Genomic DNA, 25114 nt, shown 5'->3' on the forward strand with positions numbered 1-25114 from the left:
GTTGTTGCTTTTGTTTTGAAAGGAAAATTCTAAAGGAGCCAGTTGAGGTGGTTTGGGCATCTGCCTAGGATGCCTCCTGGACGCTTCCTATAGGTGAGGTATTCTGGGCAGTGGACTCAGTGGAGAGATCACACATCTCTGCAGGCCTGGAATGTCTCAGTATTCCCCAGATAGAAGAGGTGGCTGTTGTGAGGGAAATCTCTGCTTAGACTGCTGCTCTCGCAACGTGAACCTGGATAAACAGCAGAAAATTAATGAATGAATGGATGGACATTTTTACTAGTTATATATCACTAATTAAAGTTATACTTATTTTACTTTATTGTGCCTAATTTTATTTTCAACTAGTTATTATTGTTGTTAATTGTTAAGATTTTATTAAGCTGCACACCACTCTACTTATTTAAGTTATTTAGGTTTGTTTGATTTAAGTCAAACATTAACTACTATAACATAAAAATTTCCCAGTTCTGGGATAAATAAACTATATCTTTACCTTAATATCTAAATACTTCTATTTTACCGAGACTTTAAATGCAGGACCTTTACTTGCTGTGGATGTTGCGATCATGCGTGTACTTTAAGTGGGCCTGCACAGCATTTTTATTCCTTGTCTACCAGTCCCATATATTGATGCAATGCCCCACATTTTAATGTGCTCTAGTTTGCAACAGAGAACACCAAGATGAAAAAGTGTGGTTCAGAACTGATGTGCTATAAGTGCTCTGCAAGAGCAGAAAAGTGCTGCATAACAATCAGTCCGTGTGCTGACCTATGGATTAATTGCTATTAAAACTGAAACAGACAGTTTGGCTGCTAAAATATATTTAAACAGTTTTAATACTTAATATGATAGACATGGTTGCACAAAACAGAGATCATACCTTCTATTTTAAGATTGGAAATTTTCATTCACATAAATGGCAGTATATATATCCTTCACATAACTGATGCCAAACTGTTAACTAGCATAGTTTTTTTGTTTTTTGTTTCTAGATTCAGTTTTCATCATCTCTCAGCATTAGTAAGGTGTCCCACACAAACATATTCTTTACCCTACATGTAGTGTTTTGGGATCTGGTCAGACTTTATAGTTGGTGTGATCTGGTTAACAAAAACCAGACAAACCTGCAATAAATACAAATTTTATTTATGTGAGAACTTATATTATTTAAGTGCTAGATGGAAAATAAGTAAATTAGGGCTTCATACATTCTTAAATAAATCTTTGGTTTAAGAGAATATAATGGTGGATTATTGATTTGTTAATGTTTTGGATGTCTTTATTTTCTAATGATCTGTGCATTACTTCAGCGTTTCACTTTGCACAATCTGGTCCTCTCTTAATTAAAGAATGTGTTTCAGACTTCAGCAGCTTAACCCAGTGAGGACTTTAATTGCAAAATACACAATGCCCTCTGTCAGAAAAGTCTGATTGGTAGAAGGATAACTAAGCGCTTTGAGGACAGTGACAGCTGATGTGATTTGGTGCTATGTAATTAAAACTAAATTGGTTTGAATTGATCTAAACATTTCTGTTAGCTTAACTGACTTGTCATCCAGCTGGTATAGGCTCCAGCCCCCCCGCGATAAGGATAAGCGGAAGAGAATGGATGGATGCTGTCTACATAGACTACATGTTGAAATAGACTACACGTTGAGCAAGCGGAAGAAGAATTAAGATGGTCATTTGAGCAGCTGAAACGCTATTGTAGCAGAAGTGCAAATTACACGAGTCGTGTTCTTTAACAAACAATAAAGCTATTGAAGCAAGAAGCAGTTAATGCTACTCTCGTAGCAGCACAATAGTAATGAGTAGTGCCATAAGGCAACCGACAGGGAAAGTCATAGCAAATAAAATAACTTCAAAACGTCAGTGCCACTCAAAACACCATGTAGACAATGTTTTACCGCTTCGTTATAATGTATCCGTAATTATCTATATCCGTTCCAATACGCATGCGTGTCCGGTGTGCGCGGTTGCGCCAACTGTAAGGATGTTGCTAGCAGCCAGTGTAGATGCACAGCCTTTTCACAACAATAACATCAACCAAATTTGCATTTCCACATACTTGATTTGAGGATTATACATTCCGGACGCTGTCGGAAACCAGGTTTTGGGCCGTACTACATCTAGTTTTCTCCTGGATTGTTTGGTTACATTTTGTTTTGACAATGGGAGCGGAGGGCTTTGCAGATTTACAGCGCTCCTTTTTGCAGGAGCAGAAACAAGAATCATGGCTGGCCAGCTAGGCCGCAGATGGATTGTGTAGCTAAGAGCAGTAGTCTACTGATAGAAAATTCTGTATGTTTTCGTGGCACTTACACATAAAAAGTGGTGCTAAGGAATCAGTATTTTAACTACATAGTTAGACGTCATTTTTGTTACCTTTTTATGGCCAACCACGGCAGCTAGTGAGACCGCTAGCTTCACAACCTTGACTGGTTGACGTTTGCCTAGCTAGCTCCTTTGGGCAGCTAACGATAGCTAACGTCGATTTACCAGACATCCTCTGACCGAAAACATTCGGGAAGTAATCTCTTACAGGATTTATCGTGGTTATTGTGAGCACCGAGGCTCTTGGTTCGCAAATTCCTTTTGCAAAGTCTGTTTCTGGATGAATGTGGGACAAAATGGAGACCCCAACGATTGTGTACGATTTGGATACCTCTGGGGGCTTAATGGAGGTAAGGCTGCTATGTCTAAGGCCTTAATTAAGCGAAACATTCCTCTGTTGCTAACACTTTAATAAATTTTACCAAATTTGAATCGCAGCTGTCATCATCACTATAGCCCGCTGTCAAGCTCTTAGCTAGCTAATTCGGCTTGGTAACGGAGGCCACAAATTACTGTTACCGCTCTCTATAAACGTCACAGCGGACACTAGACACTAGCCGCGATGTCAAACTAAACAGCTGAACAACTTTTGCAGCAAATTCAAACACTACTGGCGCCCCCGAAGTCAGATGAGGTAGAGAAACGGAGTCGGAAACTGGTGAGGGACGTCCGGAGGAGCGGCAGGGCGACTAACCACGACACCTGCGATAGTTGCAGGGAAGGGGGAGACTTGCTGTGCTGTGACCACTGTCCTGCAGCTTTCCATCTCCAGTGCTGGTAAGTTATTTGACTGAAGAACACGCACAGAGTCAGTAAAACAAGCGGAAATAACTGCTAGTCCCCGTCAGTTATGTGTAAAGATGGCTGAATGCTAACTCCAGTGATTGTCCTCGGTTACCGTTTCGCTGTGGTTCCGATTCTCATAGACACATGATTTGAAATGTGTAAAGAAATTATCTGTTAAATGATTTCATTTTGCCTGATAGTTTTTTCGCTACAAAAGCTCACGCTTATATCAATGAAAAGTCAACATTAACGATCAATTGTTCTTCCGAAATTCCCGCTGTGTTCTCCGTTCACGTTAACCATGGAGGCCGGCTTTAGCCGCTGTGTTGCACTCTGTAAGGTTTATTATTAACTCCCATTTTTCTCTGGAAGCTGCTTGCATGTCAAATTTACTTCCACACATTTTCAGAATCTCAGGAAATAAACCAGTTAAAGTTAATTAAAAGACGTTTGGTGATCTAAGATAGGAACTGATAATTAAAGTAACAGAGCAGAATGTTTTCTTGCTCTGGGAGGACTGTGCACCGTTATCCCAGTCGTCTATCTTGTATACTGACTTTTGGACTTTATATAGTTTGAAAGTGTATAGCAAACTTATTTTCACGCGTCGTTAATGAAAATATAACACACAGGAATTTGAAAAAAAATGCTTAAATATGTCGTATCTGCAAGAGGCTTGAATTAGCTTGCAGTCGGTCCTCCCCTCCTGCCGAGGCTGCAGCCAGCGGAGCTGCTGGTAAAAATGTAGCCTCTGTTTACAATATGGCGACCTCGTTGCTCTTTCCCCCCCTTCTTCCACCGCCATCTTACAAACCTTTAAAATCAACTCTGATGGAAAAGGGGTGCTTTAAAAATACGGACGAAATATTCCGCAGTTTTTTTGGACGGGTATAACAGCGTTTGTTGAGGTAATTTCGGTGCCGCAGCGATAAATAAATACCCGTATCATTTTTTTCTGTATTACTTTGGTATTTGGAAGAATTGAGTCCAGACTGTCACCTGAAAACCGTATAAAACTCGTCTGTACATATATAGCCACACCTGTGGACGCCTTCAGATTTTAAATATGTATTGACGAATTTTGCTGCTTTGATGTCTGCAATGTAAAAGACAATATTACATGGGGTGACAACTCAGTTTTGCCATGCACAGCGCATCTCACATGTGACCACTTCAAACACAAACATATCATTAAAAAAAACTTGTTTCATTTTTTAAATCTGGAGGAATGTATTTTTGTCGTCATTTTACTGGATATGTTTTGTATTTCTTAGTCCAATTTTTATGCTAAATTCTGCAATTATGAATTCATACACCGGGTGCATCAGCAAAAAAAAGTTTAAAGTTGACTAGAAACTATAGAAACAAACAGCCAATAGAAATGAATAAATTGTTAAAAAATAATAATGAGTAAAGAGAAAAAGTAGGTAAATAAGCTTACTACAAGCAAACTACTAGTACCCAGAGAGAACCCACGCAAACACGGGGAGAACATGCAAACCCCACAAAGAAAGGCCCCGGCCAGGTGGTAGAATCAAACTAAGGAGCTCCTTGCTGTGAGGCAACAGTGCTAGTCACTGCACCACCATGGTTAAAAATGCAAGTTAAAAAGAAAGGAGTAACAAAGCATAATAGATAGATGGTTCAGTTTGGTCACTAAGTGTAATTTTATGAATAACTGTTAAGCGGATGGTGGTTGCAAGTAGCAGATGAGTGATGGAAATACCAAGGTAACAGTTAACCAGACATAATTTTAAAAAATGGTAAGGTGAAATGAGGTGGATCTGACGAAAGTTTTCTTGAATGGGGGCAGTATGTAGTAGGGGTGGGGGGAAAAAAATCGATACTGTGTAGTATCGTGATATTTTGTTTGCTAATAATGTATCGATACAGGGACAGCAGAAATCGATATTTTGTTACAAAAAAGGTTTTTGTGCTCTGACTTCAGAGCATGTTGATCCTTTTTCTGAGCAACAATCCTGACATTCCTTCACTGTCCAAATGTGTTTAACTTGTTTTTGGCAGCAATAAACATGACAGTTTACTTATTTTAATTTAAGACATGTTTTATTTTAATTACGTTTAAAACTTTTTTATTTAATGTAAAATTATATTTTGTTTTAATTTACTTTCAAATTCTTCAGTTGCTGAATGGGCTGCATAGTTTTCATAAATTGCATAGTTCAGAATAGCTATAATTGTACCAGATGGTTGCATTCAGTTAAGTTGGACTAGACTGTAATACAAACCGTTCAGTTTGTCAACAATAAAACTGAAATGAGAGAAAGACTGAGTGTGAGACTTTGATATTAGATAAATGAATATTGATAAAGTTTACCTTTATGTACAGAATCTGAATATTGCAAAATATTTTTAAAAATCGCAATAATATTGTATCGTGTGTTAAGTATTGTGATAATATCGTATCGTGGGATGTATGGTGATTCCCACCTCTAGTATGTAGTGTAAAACATTGGAAGCAATTGATTATTAATGAATGTGTCAGCTACTGTAATGAAAATGTAACATTGGTAACTGCCATTACTTTGCACTGTGTGGATGCTTTTGTTGTAATGCAGCCATTGGCCCACCAGATGGAGACAGAAGAAGCTAGACTTTTGTTTTGATACCAAAACAATGGGATCAAATCAGTTTTTCATTTCAATGAAATGGGAATTAGAAATTGTGATTCATTTTATCTTATTAAATATTTAATTTCTGTCTTCTTACGACAGCAACCCACCTCTGAGTGAAGAAATGCTTCCTCCAGGGGAATGGATGTGTCATCGCTGCAATGTTCGAAAGAAGGTGAGTGACAGATGTGTTGTTACACATTTGATTCATTCTGCTTTTGAAATGTATCCTGGAGAGTGTGTTCTATGTACTGATAAATCAGTTCAATTCAATTTTATTTATTCAGCACCAAATCACAATAATATTTTACCCTACAATAATACATGCAGTAGGGCTGCACGATTTTGCATAAAATGAGAATCACGATTTTTTTTGCTTAGAATTGAGATCACGATTCTCTCACGATTCTCTTTTCCAGTATAAATATTTATTGCGCTTATTAACTGCACATCAACTTCGTAACAGTTGAGACTGAACATAAAAACAATAAATAAACATAAAAACAACAAATGTCTCACATTTTGTCGTTGTACTGCTTGAAATTCCGTCTCCACCGCTGCTCGACGCTGCGTGTATAGAGCAGGTAGTGCAACAATAGAAAAATAGTTGCGGGACGGCACTGTGTAGCGTTTGTCTAGGGTGTTGATCATTTTCCTAAATCCCTCGTTTTGCACAGTATTGATGGGAGCCATATCTTTGGTCAGGTGATAAGTGATAGCCTCCGTAATTTCTTTGTGCCTGCGGGAGTTCGACGGGTATAGGGAAACGCTGTATAAGGTTTCCGTTATTGATGTTTGGGTGGTTGACCGGGACGGATTTTCTCCTGTCACTTTCTCGTCATCCCTGACGTGCTCTCCGTTGTTTTTTTCCCTGCCAATTTTAGCATCACACAGCACAGCTTCTGTATCACGTGGTATAAAGCTCCGCCCTTGTCATTTGTTGAGCAGGAAGAGTGAGCGCTTGTTTTCATGCAGATTGCGTCCCGGATCAAAATGCGGTACAATCGTCGTCGCCTTTTTTAAAAAAAAATTTTAATCGTTGTCATTTGGAAATGAGATCGCACATAAGTATGAATTGAGATCGCAATTTTTCTAACGATTAATCGTGCAGCCCTAACATGCAGAGAAAAGCAATGAGCAAGCACTTTGGCGACAGTGGGAAGGAAAAACTCCCTTTCAACAGGAAGAAACCTCTGGCAGAACCAGTTTCAGGGAGGGGCGGGGCCATGACACATAGTGAGTCAGAAAGGTGACTGAAGAAAAAATACTCGATGCATCATGGGAGTCCCCCAGCAGTCTACACCTATTGCAGCATAACTAAGGGAGGATTCAGGGTCAACTGATCCAGCCCAACTATATGCTTACATATGCTGTATGTGAGGAGCAGGATTTTGAATTCAATTCTGGATTTAACAGGGAGCCAATATAGGAGAAATCTGCTCTCTCTTTCTAGTCCCTGTCAGGACTCTTGCTGCAGCATTTTGGATTAATTAAAGGCTTTTCAGGGAGTTTTTGGACAATCCCGATAATAATGAATTACAATAGTCCAACCTAGAAGTAATAAATGCATGAAGTAGTTTTTCAGTGTCACAGTGAGACAGGATATTTCTTATTTTAGAGATATTACGCAAAGATTGGAAGTCAGTCCTAGATATTTGTTTAATATGTGCGTTGAAGGACATATCCTGGTTAAAAATGACTCCAAGGTTCCTCACAGTGTTACTGGAGGCCAAGGTAATGCCATCCAGAGTAAGAGTCTGGTTAGATACCATATTTCTAAGATTTTCAGGGCCGAGTACAATAACCTCAGTTTGATCTGAATTTAGAAGCAGAAAATTAGAGGCCATCCAGGTCTTTATGTCTTTAAGACATTCCTGCAGTTTAACTAATTGGTGTGTGTTATCTGGCTTCATGGATAAATAAAGTTGGGTGTCCTCTGCATAGCAGTGAAAATGTATACTATGATACTGCTGATGATACTGCCTAAGGGAAGCATTTAAAATGTAAACAGAATTGGTCCTAGTATATCCATAATTAACCTTGGTGTGTGAAGCGGACTCACATGAACAAATTGGAGTCTATTAGATAGCCGTCTGCTCCTTGCTAACTAAAATATAACAGGACATTGGAGTAAATTCTACCATCTCAAACTTCCTGTTTAATCTGTTTTCTGTTTGATTTTTCTTCAGCTGTGTGAAAAAACTTTAATCTCAGCCAAGCCAACTTACTCAGGAACACATGAAACACTGGAAAAAGCCAAACAACAACATTTTTAAGTTATCTAAGTGACTTATATATCATGTTTAGACCGCGGGGGGTCTGAAAACTATGTGCCAGGAGTTCGGTGTTCTCGTCGGCTCTAGTGAGCCTTGAGCCCCGGCTAGCTATCGAGCTGGTGGGTAACAGATGTCTCCGAAAATGTTGGTGCACTTTTGCAAAAATGTGATGTCTTGATAAACTGATCAGATATTTAAAGTTTAGACAGCTGAATTCTCACTTGAAAATATCTTAAAAGTTTATTTTGTGACCCACAAAGAGTAATATTAAAATTAAGTAGCTGCCGTCATTGTTGGAAACTGGAATTGGCTGGGCCGTGCTATGAATTCTGGGATAGGTTGGGCAACGAAGGATACACCCGACCCATCCTTGAAATCTGGGGAAATGAAGGACGCATTTGTCGGAGTCTTCGAATTTGGACAGCCTTCCTCGTGTCGCTGTAATGTAATCGGCCTCCAAATGCAGTCTCCAAAGGGTGCGGCCCCTGAATTTGGACACAGCTATGATACCAGAGACTGCGGCTGTGTCCCAATCCAGTGACCGTACGCTTCAGAGTATTCACAGTTTGCGTACTAGGAACGGCGCGTACTAGGAAGTACGAGAAGTGCGGAAGTGAGAGGTTGTGAAATGGGACGGTCTAGCCTTCGTCGCGCTGCTCAGGTTGCCTAGCAACCATGATACAAACCGCTAGAAACGTTTCATACAGCATTGTTTGACAGAAATGAAGGAGAAAAAATGTTTTGTTCGTTAATTTTTTTTATGACATCACTTTGATTAGTTGAGTATCTGAGGCTGAGACATGTTCATACTTTTATTCCACAACCGGAGAGAAATAAACAGAGAGAGAGTGCAGGACAGACAGACAGGTGACAGTCTCAGGTGTACACACTGCTACACAACAGCACCAGAGAAGGAGGATTTAGTGTTTGTGTTATTACGAGTGCTGAACAAGAAGAGTTCCCAGATGGTACAGTGGACACATGTGTGACTCCTGTGATTAAAGCATCTTTCTTTCAGCTTAACGAGTGAACCGTGAGCTCGTTCAAACACACGTTAAAGTCCGTTTGGCTCGACACCACCGAACAGAGGCAGCAATATAACATAGCTAACATTAACAGTGCAGTGAATCCTGCTTGTGCCGTGATATTCAGGACTGCAAACCAAGCAGCATCACTGACTTTCAGCTTGTTGTGTTTGTGGATGTATAACTGACTTTAATTATCCATAAAATCATCACATTCTCTGTCAGATTAAGGTTGACTATTGAACGGCGTATATTTTAAAGTAGAGGCTTTAAAACCAAGCTGACGCTGAAAGTACAAACATCACTAATGTCACACAACTTTGCTGACATGTGGGCAACAGTAATGTTTTAATGTTCTTCATTATTAAACATTTGCACATAAATAAGTGACATAACATTCAGTACTCACTTTTAAAAGTTTACTCTTCGGCCGCTCCGCTTCAGCCGTCTGCCGTATTTTTCGGCAAAATTATCCACACCCACTGTTGCGCAATGAATTGTGGGATGTATGGGACCACGAAGTCTACAACGGACCACACTTCAAATTTGGGGAAATTGATGGCACATTTGGCAACCGCATTTGGAATACACTTTGGATTGGGACAGCCGTCGTTGCGTCGCTGTGACGTAATCGGTCTCAAAATGCATACTTCGAAGCGTGCGGTCGCTGGATTGGGACACAGCCTGGTTCTTCTTCTTCGGGGTTTAACGGCAGCTGGCATCCTTGTACATGCAGTGCTGCCATCTTCTGTTTCATTTCGTTGTTACACTCTTAAATCCTACTACTTATTCCTGCATCTTTCGGGGTCTTACAAAGCTTCAAACGACACATTGACTATTAAATTAGTCGTCAACGATTTTGATAGTCAACGTAATCGTGGCTAGTTGACAAATTGTGGGAGCCCTAATACAAACCACTGCAGAAATAAATACCTACAGCATGCTCTAATAAATATTATGCTTGACCATAATAATTTAATAAAATATTATGGTCAAAAGTATTGAACGTTGCACTGAGGTCTAACAAGTACAAGTACAGAGATGAGTCCACTGTCAGAGGCCATAAGAAGATTAACTGTAACCTTCACTAAAGCTGTTTTTGTGCTGTGATGAGCTCTGAAACCTGACTGAAACTGTTCAAATAAGCCATTCCTCTGCAGATGATCTGTTAGCTTTTTTTTTTAATGATTTTTTTTCAAGAATCTTTGAGATAAAAGGAAGATTAGAGATTCATCTATAATTTGCTAAGACAGCAGTGTCAAGAGATGGCTTTTTAAATCAGTGTTTGGGTTTTTTGTGTGACTTTGTACAGAAAAGAGAACAGAAGTCTGAACAGACCAACGGCCTGCCAGAGAAATCCTCCTCCAAGCGCTCTGCTTCTCCATCCGTGGAGCTGGAGCTCAACGCTGGCCCACTGCGGCTTGACGGTCTTCCTCCGGGGGCTGGAGCTGCAGGCCCTGGTCTACGAGTGGCCCAGGTACGACTATTGGACCGCAGAACCAGCAGCAGGCCAAGCAGCCGACCTGGGACTCCAAATTCCAACACTTCATCCACCCCAACCCCCTCAGAGGAGCAGAACGATGGAGAGGAGGAGGCAGCAGAGCCTGAGGATGAAGTTCAGGGTGCAGAGCTCGAGAGTTCTACAGTTTCTGCTCCGACACCGCGACTCCTCAAGAGGCCCTTTCAGCTCCTAATAGCGGCTGCTATGGAGAGAAACCCCACTCAGTTTCAGCTGCCGAGTGAGCTCACGTGCACCACTGCACTACCAGGTCAGTCAGTCATAATGACTACCAAAATATTTAGTATTTATTTATTTATTGTCATTGTCAAGAACAATGAAATTGCGTTTGGGGCTTCCATACAACCCAAAAAAAAGAAGAAAATAATAAATACCCCTTAAAACCCAAGTGTACATATTTAACCCAGTGTGACTCCAATGCAATAAGACAATCCTTAGCAATAATGTTCGTAGAAATTCAGACAAAGACCTGAGAAACATGACAAAATACAACAATGCAACCCATTCAATATTATTGTACTGTGAGATATGATATCAGATATGATAGTTATCTATTTAAGAAAGAGGGGGGGGGGGGGCAGGAGGGGGAAGAGAATAAAGATATGATGCACCAATGCAGACCAGCTCATTGCTATTAAGAAGTTGGATATGGTTATTGTCCGTGAGAGGGGGGCAGAGAGTTCAGGAGCCTCACAGCCTGTGGATACAGGCTGTTGGCCAGTCTGGATGTTCTGGCCTGTATAGACCTGTACCTTCTCCCTGAGGGCAGCAGATGGAAAAGGTGGCGCGCAGGGTGATGTTGGTCCCGCAGGATACTGTGCACCCTCCTCAGACAGCGAGTGGGGAAGATATTACTGATCTCTGGCAGACTTGTTCCAATAATTCTGCCAGCTTCTTTCACCACCCGCTGGAGTGCTTGCTGATCGGCCTTGGTGCAGCTGGGGAACCACACTAGAAATCCATACGTCAGAACGCTGCTGATGGCACAGTTGTAGAAGTTCAACATCAGAGATCTGGGAATGTGTGCGCTCCGCAGTCTCCTCAGGTAGTAGAGGCGCTGTTGGGCCTTCCGTACAACTGAGGTGATATGGTTGCCCCAGGACAGGTCCTCGGTCACAGTTACCCCCAAGAATTTAAAACTGCTATGATTTCTTTCAGCACCCTAAGTTTAAAATACCTCTTTATATATGCAATTTAGACTGTTTCTTCAATGTTGCTCTTTTGTTTGGATTTCTAGGCAGCAGTAAACGGAGGAAAAAAGAAGAGCTGCTTGGAAAGCCCTTCAGGAGGCCTCAGCATGAACTGGATCCCAATGGTCTAGTCCCTTTGCCAGTCAAAATCTGCTTTTCATGCAACAGGTCAGGAGTTCTGGAGCACAGTGCAAAGAGGTAGACGAAGCCCTGAAGTGATGACAGCAGGTACTAATTCTATTTATTTGGTCTCTCAGGAGTTGCAGGTTGGCTCCATTGATCCAGTGCGATTACTGTCCCCTCCTGTTCCACATGGACTGTCTGGACCCTCCACTCACAGCTTTACCTGCCGGCAAATGGATGTGTCCAAACCATGTGGAGCACTTAGTAGTAAGATGCACTGTGCTGATTCTAAGCTAAAGCTGCTTTCCCTTTCCTTTTATTGATGTAAATTTGTATTGATATATTTTTGTTTGCTATGCAGCTGAATCAGAGGAGCCTCAGCCTGTCCAGCCGCTGTCAGCTCTTCGATCAGTTCCAGGACAGGATGTCCCAGCACGCAGTTAAGTTGGACTTCCTGCGTAGAGTACATCGACAAAATGCTCCCAACCGGCGCACCACTCACCAGCGCAACAAGAAAACCATCAAGGTAGACGTGTGTCTCAGTGTGACGGTGCAGTGTGTTGGATTTCATATAATCCTTTTTTCTTGGCCACTGGAACACAGGTGGAGATCTAGGAAATGAATGGCTTTAATAATATATCTGTTACACTAAGACAGTAATACCTAGATATAGGGCTGGGCTAAATCATACCGTTCACGCTAATACCGGTGTAATGTTGGGCAACGATAGGAAAATGACATATTGCGATAGAATATGGGTAAAACGCACATGCGCAGTGCCTTTGTTTACATGCGCACACGGCGGCGACGCAGAATGAGAAGAGCGAAAGTGGATCGTTGAATGAAACGGATGAACCAGAATTCGTTTGTAAAAATGCTGCAACTTCAGTGGTGTGGAACTGGTTTAGCTTTCATCCGTCAGATACACAACAAAGCACTATTTTTGGTAGCGCGTGCTAGCGGGCCGACGTTATTACCGTGTTTTTTGGAAAATACGGCGCACTTAAAATCAATCCTTTGATTTTTCTCAAAATAGACAGTGCCCCTTATAATCCCGTGTGCCTTATGTATGAATTCTGGTTGTGTTTACTGACCTCGAAACGATTTTATGTACACGGCGCTCGAAAATCTGTCAAATGTTTCAGTACGACTTTGCTAAGCTACGAAGCCACACCGCTTGATGGATTGTCGGAGCGTTACGGCTATCGTAGGCGGAGCCTCGCGGAGTGATACGTACTGTGCTTCAACATAATATTACAGTACTGTGTGTGTATGACCTCTTTTTAAGTTTTGTGGATATTATACATGGTTATGCTGAGGATATGTCGACCAATTTCCACTGGAAATGTCTTTTTGGTTAAACTGTCAGCAAGGATTTGCATTTGCACTGTAAAATTTTTATATAACTTTAATGCACATAAAAAACAGCTGCTTGTTTAAGTGAAAATACATTGATGTTTTGTTTTTTTTTTGCACTAATAAAGTTGAGGAGTTGGAAAGTGTTTTGTCTAGTGTCAATTATATAGTTATCGCAAATTTTCAAATGTATATCGTGATAAATATTTTGGTCATATCGCCCTGCTCTACCTAGATACTGACATTCTGTCTTTTTTCCAGCTTCTGAAATTTAAGCAGTTGTGCACTTGTATATGAAGTGATGCTATTTTTAGACACATCTGAACGTACTGGTTAATTTGCTAGAAAGTGTTAGATTGTCTCTAACAGTCAGTGTTTTTATTCAGGTGCCAGATGCCATCAAGTCCCAGTACCAGAATCCTCCGCCCATGCTGCTTCCTGCAGGGGTGCGCCAGCTGGAGCTGGTTTGTAGTGGCATTCCTGACCATCAGCCCACAAAGCATTTCACCACAGAGGCTGAGCAGCAGGAGGTAGGCACAAGAGAAACCAGCAGCTGCCTAACACGTTCTTTAAGTCAGATTGTAATGATAGTTCCCTCGAAACAGGCTTTTGTGTGCTACAATCTGTGTCATCTGATGTAATAGGATGTGAGATTAATAGGAGAGCAGCGTAACCTCCTAAGACCCAAACTCTTTCATGGCATGCATTTTTAATTTCTCTTTGCTATTTGGGCTGATTGGGACCTGATGAATGTAAAACCAAAGAATTATCAGATTTTATTTTTTACCTGATGTTTGTTTCTGAGAAAAATGAGATCCACATATGAGGACATTCGATTTAAATTTCAATAGAACAGTGGCAGTATAACGTCCTCGCATGTGGAAATCAGGCCTTTGTAGAGCAACATTTAGTATTTTGGTCTAGCCAACCCAAAATGTGATGTTCACATATGTGGACACCAGGTCCTAGGAGGTTAAGGATGATTGATCGCTTTCCTTTTCATTTTGGATGATTGGATGAGAGTTTGGACAAGAAGTTTTTAGAGAGTTAGATTTTTGGTGTAGATGAGTGAAACACTGACACATCCTGTGTACTGTGTTTATCAGAAAGTAACAGAAAATTCAGTTTCAGAAGTTCTGAAAGCTGAACCAACTGCTTCACGGCACTTTGCAACAGTTGCATTAGAAAGTCTGTTTTTTTCACAGACTGTAGAGCTTTGAGTAATTAATTGAAAATTGCAGCAAAAGATAAATTCTGGTATCTGTTTGTTTGTGTGATATAAATGAATCCTTGATGAAGGGGAGGGCCTCTCAACAGAACTGCTGGTTGCTTCTTTATAAAAACATACATGTGTTGTGTTGAACAGTGGCTTCAGGATGTCATCGCTCTCCAGTGCAGTATCATGCGACACCTATCCATCAAACAGAAGGCCTCATCAACAGAGTGGCACTTTGAGCAGAAAGCAAATACACAATCAAGTGGAGCATCAGAAGACATGAAAACTCAGGCCTCATTAGAAAGGACTTCTTCCCCTGACCCCTGCTCTAAAGCTTGCAGTACACCCAGTGACTCCCAGGGGGCCTCTCTTTCCAAGGACAGCCCATCAGGGCTAGTTCTTTGCAAATGCACCGTGACACCATGTCAGAACTGTAGGAAACCTAATGGGCCTCTGGAATTGGTTCAGCCTCCCAGAGCCAATGGACCTGTAGACTGTAACAGTGCCTCAGATTCCTGCAGGCAGGCTGAGCTACAGAACAGACTGAAGGCTGGGAAAACGCCATCAGCTTCTGCCTCTGGACTGGTGAACCACATAGGAACAGAAACGGTTAAGAAGGAACCCGAGAGCACTGTAAATGCATGTGCCCAACAGAACTGCCCCACTGCCCCCACGATATGGCCCCACAGTGGCCAACAGAACCACAGGAGCCAGACAGAGCCCCAGGAGGAGTGTGTGAGCACCGATGAAAAGCCCTCCTCAATCACCAGCAGTTCCTTCACAGATGCACCATCTAGAGGCAGCCAGGAGCACGACACAGTAAAGTTTGGATCAGCACCTACTCCAGGTACACATCAGAAATGTCAAAGCTGCAGTCTAAATGTATCACTTTATACAGCTAATAATAATAATGATGATAATAATAGTAATAATATACTCAAGTAATCATTATGTTACTCTCTCCTCATTATACATGTAACGGTGGCCATGGTGTGCATGAGAGAACATTTAATTTGAGGCTATAGCAACATTATTTTGCATATTTAAATTAATATAAATACATTTTTAACTTTAAGAAATTGTGTTAATAGTCATGCTGTTAGGCTGAATTATTATTAGTATTAACATCTCCACTTTCATAACGTCTGTTTTGCATTAAAGCACAGAGAAGGCCTCAGAACTGAGAATGGTTATATGCTCACCTTTCTTCACTGCAGCCACTACATGCTTGTTTGAAGGCTTACACACATTCACTCGCACACTTTAACACACATGCATTCACACGCGTGCACACTGACCAACTCTGCTTCATCCAGGAGATGCAATACTGTCAGAACTCTTTTTTTTCCCCTTATAATGTAAGAAAGAGCTCCAAGCAGATGGGAAGAAGGCCTTTTTATTTCATGCCTCAGTCTAGGATGCATAGCTTATTTTATTTGGCAGATCACTTAAAATTGTGATTCTGTTATTTCTACTTCTAATAATTTATCAGTTTTTTGTCTTTAGGAAAATGTTTCTTCAAGAAAGTGGAAATGTGATTGTGATATGGGATGTAAATACAGTGAAAGAGTTGAGCTCTTTTGGCAGATACTGTGTATTGTTAAACTATCAAAACAAGCATTTTCTAAAGTGGAAACAAATGAAACGTTCATTTTAAAAGACCTGAGTTTTCTCTCTTTTGAATGTTTACTGTTGCTATTAATTGAATACTCACTGCTGACATAATCGATGGTGCTAACAGTTTTCTTGCATATTTTGTGTCGTGCAGCCCCATTTACCAAAAGGATACATGGCCATTTAAGAGCACATTTTATTTTCAGTTACTGAGTTATGAAGAAAAAAAAGTTATTCAGATACAACTTGCTTTGCCTTCTATCTCAGTAATAGTTCCTGTGCACTTTTTTTCCTTTATAGTGAACTATCAAAAACTGTCTTTTTTCTGGTCCTTCTTTTATCTCATCTCATCAATTTGTCTCTTTTTTCCTCTCCTGTCCCTCAGACATAAAGGCTGCTCCTGCACTGACGGACTCACTGCTGCCCAACACACTGCCCTCCATCACCAACCTGTCCAGCTGCATGAAGGATGGAAAAGAGGAGGATGGGGGTGAGTTTGTCACTCTGCGGCCACATGTGACAGTTTAAGAGCCTTCGTATTGCTGTGTTCTGCTATGAAACACACGAAGATGTAATTAGCTTCTAGCGGTTGTGTGTGTTTGTGTGTGTACAGGGATTGAGCTGGACAAACTGGATACAGAGATGATCAAGCTCTTGGCCTATCAGAGGATCCAGCAGCTCTTTGCTCCCAAAGTGCCCAGCACTCAACCTCCCCCCACCACCAGCACTACCCCAAAAACCTCAGCACCCCACCCAAACAGTAAGATACCTTTGCACTACAGTTTAGTCTGTTTACTTGTCAAGAAGTCAGTTTTTCTGCTGTTTGATTGCTGTTTTGTTCTAATTATTAAAACCTACACTTTCCTCCTCCCAGGTCAGAAAAAGGTGCAAGCCAGAGCGGTCTTTTACCCTCTGACAGGAAGAGGAGCAGCTGTCAGCATGTGCTATAGGACGTTACACATAGGATCAGGTAGGACATTCAGTCGCTGTGACTTTGACCCTGCTGCATTCTGTGCCCTGGCTCTGAGCCACTCTTAGGTTTCACCTTTGATGAGGAAAGGTTCACGTACTGACGTACTTTATAAAAATCATACCACTTCACCAAACTCCAGTCAATCATGTTTGATTTAGGTTAGACTCTTGCCTTATGACTAAAGTTTAGTAAGACAGAAGTGGAACATGGGTAGGACGCCATTATACCTGCTGTGTGGTGCCTGGCAAATGTCACCGTATAGCAAAATTGATGTTACATGTTGTAAGCTGTCATCTCTGCTGGTCATCCATCCATCCATTTTCTTCCGCTTATCCAGGGCTGGGTTGCGAAGGCAGCAGCCCAAGCAGAGAAGCCCAGACCTCCCTCTCCCCAGCCACTTCCTCCAGCTTGTCTGGGGGAATACCAAGGCGTTCCGAGGCCACCCGAGGGATATAATCTCGGTCTGCCCCGGGGCCTCCTTCCGGTGGCACATGCCCGGAACACCTCACCCAGGTGGCCCCCAGGAGGCATCCTTGTCAGATGCCCTAACCACCTCAACTGGCTCCTTTCGATGTGGAGGAGCAGCGGCTCTACTCTGAGCCCCTCCCAAATGGCCAAACTTCTCACCCTATCTCAAGTGAGAGGTCAGCCACCCTTCGGGGGAAGCCCATTTCCGCCGCTTGTATCCGCAATCTCTTTTACACTCAGCTCTCTTCGCCACAACAGACCCATATAGCGTCCGCATCACTGCGGCCGCCGCACCAATCCGTCTGTCGATTTCCTGCTCCCGTCTCTCGTGAACAAGACCCCGAGATACTTAAACTTCTCCACTTGGGCGGGAACTCGTCCCTGACCCGGAGTGGGCACTCTACCATTTTTCGGCTGAGAACCATGGCCTCAGATTTGGAGGTGCTGATTCTTATTCCCACCGCTTCACACTCGGCTGCGAACCATTCCGAGGGAAGCCAGAGGCTATCACCCGATGAAGCCAGCAGAAACAACTCCATCTGCAAAAAGCAGAGATGAGATCCTGAGACCACCCAAGTGAAAGCCTTTCACCCCTTGGCTACGCCTAAAAATTCTGTCCTTAAAAATTGTGAACAGAATTGGTGACAAAGGGCAGCTCTGGTGGAGCCCATCACCCACCAGGAACAAGTCCAACTTATTGCCGGCTATATGGACCAATGCAACAGTTGTATAGGGACTGAATAGCCCGTAGCAATGGGCCAGACGCCCCATACTCCCAGGACTCCCCGAGGGACACGGTCGAATGCCTTCTCAAAGTCCACAAAACACATGTAGACTGGTTGGGCAAACTCCCATGCACCCTCAAGTATCCTTGAGATGCTGAAGAGCTGATCCAGTGTTCCACGACCAGGACGAAAACCGCATTCTTCCTCCTGTATCAGAGGTTCAACTAACAGACAGACTCTCCTTTCCAGCACTCTGGCATAGACTTTCCCAGGGAGGCTGAAGAGTGTGATTCCCCTGTAGTTGGAACACACCCTCCGGTCCCCGTTCTTAAAGATTGGAACCACCACCCCGGTCTACCAATCCAGAGGTACGGCCCCTGATCTCAATGTAACATTGTAGAGGTGTGTCAACCAAGACAGCCCTACAACATCTGGAGCCTTCAGGAACTCAGGGTGGACCTCATCCAACCCAGGGGCTCTGCCACCAAGGAATTGTTTAACTGCTTCAGTGACCTCGCCCCCAAAGGAGGTCCTCGAACTATTCCTTCCACCGCCCGGCAATTTTCTCAGTCTAAGTCAGCAGCACTCCACCCGCACTATACACAGTGCAGGTTGAACACCGCTTTCCCCTCCTGAGTCGCCTGACGGTTTGCCGGTCCTGGCCGCCGCCTGGCTCACAATGCACCCTACCCCTACCGTACCTCCTGCGGGTGGTGGGCCTGCAGGAAGATGGGCCCATGTCCCTCTTTCGGGCTGTGCCCGGCCAGACCCCATGGCGGGGCCCCAATAACCCTATGGCAGGGTGAACTGTTCCCTCGATGGTCTTGCCATAGGGGTCTTCCGAATCGCTCTTTGTCTGGTCCCTCAACCAGGACCAATTTGCCATGGCAGACCCTACCAGGGGGGCAAAAGCCCCCAGGCAACATAGCCCCTGGGATCCCTGGGACACACAAACCCCTCCACCACAATAAGTTAGGGATTCGCAGAGGGGACTGCTCCATTTTTATGATGCATCGTTCCATTGCTGCTGCAGCTGGGTTAAAGTCTGTTTTTAATGGCATCCTAACATCATATCAGTACAGAAGTTTAGAGGTTCACAGGTTTCACAGAGGGAGATGTTGAAACTTTGAAACTTGGCAAAAACTTTAAAATTCCTTGGCTTCCAACTTTGACTTCTTCTCCTTCTATACCAGCGCTGATTTGGAGGACGGGCAACACCTATTGTTCAGAAGAATACTGCAGCACGTACATGCACCGTAATAGCTAGCATGAATGGATATAGCTGTGTGATGGCATTGCCGGTGATACGCAAAGTTGCCAACACAGCAGGTGTACCTTGGACCTGAGCTAGTCACTCCTACAAATACAAAAATGGGAAGTGATGCAGAAGCAGTGTGTGGAAAAACTAACAACACCCCATCATTCATTAGCTTGCAGAATAACCAGACATTCTTGTTTAGATTTGCTGATGTGCTTGGAGTCATTGCACTGCCTGATCCTAGGTGAATTTTTTTTGGGACTTTAACTCCTGGAAATATTTTGCAACAGTCTTGAATGTTTTCCACTTGAATAGTGAATAATCTTTCTCATGGTAGAATTATGAGCGTGTTTGGGACTGGCTTCATGCAACTTCAGATACTGACATGCAGCACTCATTTATTCTTTAAGACAGCGGTCCCCAACCTTTTTTGCGCGACGAACCGGTTTATGCCTGACAATATTTTCACGGACCGGCCTTTAAGGTGTCGCGGATAAATACAACAAAATAAAACTAGTACCGGTACCGAAAAAAAGATTTATTCATAACACACGTGAAAAGACCCAGGAAAACCAAGTCAACGATAAAAACGATAAAAAATAACGCTGAAAACCATACATTTCACACCTGAGTCTCAACTCTCGCGGCCCGGTACCAAACGACTCACGGACCGGTACCGGTCCAAGGCCCGGGGGTTGGGGACCGCTGCTTTAAGACATCTTTCCTCTTTGGCATTATGTACACACCAGAATGCTTCTGGGTTTTTATAGAGGTGGTCACTCGTGCTGATAAGTTAATCAATTGTGTTTGATTAGCAGTATGTACCTGCTACTTGTCATCTTTATTTCTATGGAAGCAACAAGGGTTTGCTTAGTGTTTCATACACTAATTCTGCATTTTGGCTTAGTTTTTTTCAAATACATGGCAGTAATGTCATATTTTAGAGTATAATATAATAATATATCACAATCTCTGCATCATTAGTCAGGTTGAGTGATAGTTGATACTAGAGCAGGGCGATATGGCCAAAAATATTTATCACGATATATATTTGAAAATTTGCGATAACGATATAACCGACGATATAATTGATGCGAGACAAAATACAACTCCACAACATTACTAGCGCAAAAAGACAACCTTCCATTTATTTTCACTTAAACAAGAAGCTGGTTTTTATGTACATTAAAGCTTTTTAAAAATGTAACAGTGCAAATGCAAATTCCTTGCTGAAAGTTTAACCAAAAGGCATTTCCAGTAGAAATGGGCTGACATATCCTGAGCATAACCATGTATAATATCCACTGAAGTTAAAAAGAGGTGCTTTGCAACATTAAACTGCAGTGTGCAGTACGCATTTTTCGGACCATAAGGTGCACAGGATTATAAGGCACATTAAGCGAAACAAAGCAGTCAGATAAATCAAACCTGATTAAACTCATTCTTCTTGCTTCCTCCACTTCTGTACCATTGATTCATTAATGTTGAATTCTCTGGCAGCTGCTCTATTCCCATGTTGCAGTATATTAATGACTAACCTCGTATTGTGGATGGATTATCTCAGTTGTTCTCCTGACTGAAGTTTGGTCCGTTTACAGTATCCTGCCATGCGATTGCATTTGTCTCTAACCATGAAGAACCTTAACGTTAACTTTTATAAGTGGAAAAGTGTTAGTGTTCGTCTTCCAGCTTCACTGTTTATGTTATGCTAATATAGCTGTGTCGCTAGCGATCACGTAGCACATCATTATATACCAGCTAGCCCAACTTCAGTAACCCTACAAACGTCACTGCTGTTTAGTTTCCTGTCTTCATTTATGTTGGAAGTGATAGCAGAGCTGTACGTTTGATTTTTTTCAGAAATCTCTCAGTCAGAACATGTAATATCATGCTTAGGTAACTAGCAAAACTAGCGAGCTAACTTCCGCTAGCTTCCTGCTAACTTCTAACTCCGTTAAATGTAATAACTTTTGTTTTCATGGATGCCTGGAAGTTAAACTTTATAGTTACACCTGGTAAAGCAGCAATGCTGATCGTTTTATTAAAGATGAAAGAATTTAGACAGTTTTTAACGCTCAGTGATGCTGCAGTGTTGTTTGACCTGAAGCATACGGAGTTTAGGACCCAGATTACTCCCAGATTTAAGAGCATCTTAGTCCGACAAATACGACAATAACGACGGCCGCTTGCATGTTCTGCAAAAAAATGTGCTTTGTCGTGTATCTGACGGACAAACACCAAATCAGTTCCACATCACTGAAGTTGCACCATTTTTACAAACCAATTCTGGTTCATCTGTTTCACTCAACAATCGGCCATGTGCGTATGAAAACAAAGGCACTGCGCATGCGCGTTTTACTCCCATTCTATCGCGATATTTCATTTTCCTATCGTTGCCTAACATTATACCGGTATTACCGTGAACGGTATAATATGGCCCAGCCCTAGTTGATACCGTCATCTTTAAATCGGAGTATTTTAAGCAAGTTGTCTGTGAAAGTAAGTTCTTAGACCTGTGAGGGTCACAACAGGACCATGTGGAATAAAAACTACTGAACAAAAACGCAATATGTCACATTGGAGTGCAGGTCATTAAAATACATTTTGACACGTCAATATTGCAGAAAAAAAATCCATGTTGCAAATCTGTATTCTTTGTGTTGTGGGAAAGGGTGTTTAAGTCTTTAACTGTTTCTTTAAGGTGCTGACATGGATGTGTGCCTTACAAACTACGGTCACTGCAACTACGTATCGGGGAAACATGCCTGTATTTTCTATGACGAGGTGAGGCTGTTAAACTACATCACTCTGCAGAGCACTCCTGTGGTTGTTAGTGACCAAGATGTAAATGACCAAGATGTGTGTTTGTCGTCCTTCAGAATACCAAGCATTATGAGCTTCTGAACTATAGCGAGCATGGCACCACAGTGGATAATGTCCTGTACTCGTGCGATTTCTCTGAGAAGACCTCACCATGTCCACCCGGTGGCCTGGTAGCCAAAGTCCAAGGAATCATTCGTAAGTACATCTCCGTCATCTGTTTGGATTGGCTTGAAGGAACCCAGGTCTGTGTGCCCAGTTTGACTTGGACTGCTGATGAGGTCGTCACTCATAGATTTTGTATGAACTTTTTATGAATATCCATCCATCTTCTTCCACTTAGCCACTCATCTGTATGTGTTCTGGTTAAAATGGTTAAAATTTTAATTGTGAAGAAATCATAACATCATTGCGTCTGTAAATTACAGGAATACTTTAATTTATACTCTAATACTGAAAAGAATTATTTTTAGTTTGGCTAGAATTTCAGGAAGTGTAGCCCCCCCATGTGCTTAATGTCAGTGTCCTGTTTGTTACACTGACACTGCTCCTGCATTTTTGGTCAGCTTTTAGTGTTCTTCATCCAAATTGTGGTCAAGGTCACATTTGTCATTCTTAATGGGTACATGTAATTAGTTTGTGCAGTGCAGTGAACCAATGACAAGAAAACTTATCACCTTCTTGCTGTAATTCATACCTTAGAGTAGTCTATGAGATGTGCTGAGCTATGCGTGCTTATATTTAAGTGAATAATATTAGCTTAATATAAAACTAAAATAAATAAGTGAACATCATCATTAGCTGTCTTCAGTCAGCCCATGTTCTTGGACTGCAGCTGCTGGCTCTTGTTCTGCTCTGAGTCCCAGTGAGCTCATTGTATTCTCATTGTTGGAGAACTGCACACGAACCAGTTCTCCGTCTGTTGTAGGTTCTGGTTAGAGTGCCAGCTTGAAGTGCAGGAAAAAAACAAACCATGAGTTTGGTGTTGGAGTTCATCTCCATCCATAATGGCGATCTAGCCAGCGAGCCTGCTGGTAGAGAAAACACCAAATGGGAAAGAACGGGCTGGCTTATTATTAGCTATTGCAATTGCAAAGTAAAAGTAAGGATGTAGTAAACGTACAGTACAGTGGTAAATTTGGTGCATGTGGCATTGTAGCAATGAGAAAGGTAAATAAAGTGTAAAATGAGTGGTCAGATATACTTGTTCTGTGGCAGACCACGTTATGTAAAGTCTGAATGTTGCTGTATCACATAAAGCTTCCAGTCTTAATCTGTTATTAAAGATCATTTGGACAGATGTTTGATTAGTAAAGAGCTGCAGTGTGAAACAGCATTAAATCAGATTTCTCTGAAACTGTTTATAGATGATGAGTGTAAAACATGTTTGCCAGAGTTCAGCTTTCCACATGATTTTAGTCTCATTTTCAAAACAAAGTGTTCATTTTTATTTTGTGGATAAAATGTAATCAGTGAAATCTTTTCATGGTTGCATTGTCTCCACATTAATGGAGTTTACTGTGACACTAGTCTGTACAGACGTCTTTCTCAGACCTGCTGCATTTCTTCTTTGCGTAGGTCGCAGTAAGAAACGGGAAGAGAACGAGGGAGCCAACTCCATGGTGGGGTTGTTGCCAGTAGGAGGAGTGATGAGTAGCCAACGTCAGGGTGGTGCTGAGCCGTCTTGTAGCTGCAAAGCGAGTAGCTCCAGCCTAATTGGAGGCAGTGGGGCGGGCTGGGAGGGCACGGCCCTGCTCCACCATGGCAGCTACATCAAACTGGGCTGCCTCCAATTTGTCTTTAGCATCACTGAGTTTGCCAGTAAGCAGCCCAAAGAGGAGCAGGCCACTACACCTGCTGCCAGTTGCACAAGCACCACCACCAGCAGCAGCAGTGTCATCAGCACCACCCTCAGCACCACCGCTAACACCTCCACACCACCACCACCCAGCACTGCCACAACAAGCGGCTTTTCCAACCAGGATGAGGCTGACTCTGAGACTGTACCTCCCCACCAAGTGCCCGTACTGCGTTCTAACTCTGTTCCATAATCCGCACAGGAAGCCCCGCCCTCCCTCTTATTTTGCACCTTCTGTGTCACGATGAAGGGAAAGCTGCACAGCTGGTTGGTCAACAGGGAAAAGTTCTTCTTTTTTTTTCTTTTTTTCTTTTTTAAATGGTTTATATCTTTGCATGAACTTGAAGTATTATTGACAATCTCTTTTTTTCTTTTTTCTTTTAAATGACTGACGTAACCGTTAGGACCGTTAGGACTTTGAGCAAACATTACTTCCTTGGGCTCAATCTTTGTTTTTGCCAGTATATTAGTTATGTATGGTGTAACCTTTTTGTCAGTCAGCCCATTTAGCACAAACATTTTTTTTTCTTTGTAGTATTCAATTCCATACATTCTAATTTCTTTTGCTGCTTTTGCACCACAGGTAGCTATATATGTATGAAAACATACATGCTTATACACTATAACATGTATATATAATGTAAATACATTTTAATTCAGTGCCTCTCGATTGGAGAAACATTGGATTTCATGTAGATTTGCCATTTTTTGGTTTTTAACTGTACAGCTCATTGAATTTGTGATACTGTGTAGAGTACCAGACGTTTTGTGATAAAACTTGTTCTTAGTCTGTACTTTCCGCTGTAGTCCATCTGTAAATACAGTATAGTTTTAGCACTCATTTTAACATCTTGTGCTGCTGTGTATATAAGCACTCTGTCTGTACCTGCTTGTCTGTTCAAACCTGTAAATACAGAAAGATTTTCTAAGAACAAA

At 42.0% G+C, this 25114-nt stretch overlaps 1 protein-coding gene across 1 annotated transcript; it reads left to right on the forward strand.

The window, feature by feature from the left end:
• Positions 1 to 1969: 1969 nt before the first annotated feature.
• Positions 1970 to 25114, forward strand: LOC113036351 (PHD finger protein 12). Its single transcript, XM_080289253.1, has 15 exons — positions 1970 to 2688; positions 2934 to 3115; positions 5860 to 5932; positions 10371 to 10827; positions 11815 to 11935; positions 12025 to 12157; positions 12252 to 12416; positions 13633 to 13776; positions 14613 to 15309; positions 16462 to 16566; positions 16690 to 16836; positions 16951 to 17046; positions 22202 to 22284; positions 22380 to 22518; positions 23899 to 25114. Exons 1-15 carry the CDS (start codon positions 2623 to 2625, stop codon positions 24369 to 24371), a joined length of 3081 nt encoding a protein of 1026 aa, XP_080145379.1. The 5' UTR covers positions 1970 to 2622; the 3' UTR covers positions 24372 to 25114.

Source organism: Astatotilapia calliptera, chromosome 14 (assembly GCF_964374335.1).
Source record: "Astatotilapia calliptera chromosome 14, fAstCal68.1, whole genome shotgun sequence".
In the NCBI taxonomy this organism is placed as follows: Eukaryota; Metazoa; Chordata; class Actinopteri; order Cichliformes; family Cichlidae; genus Astatotilapia; species Astatotilapia calliptera.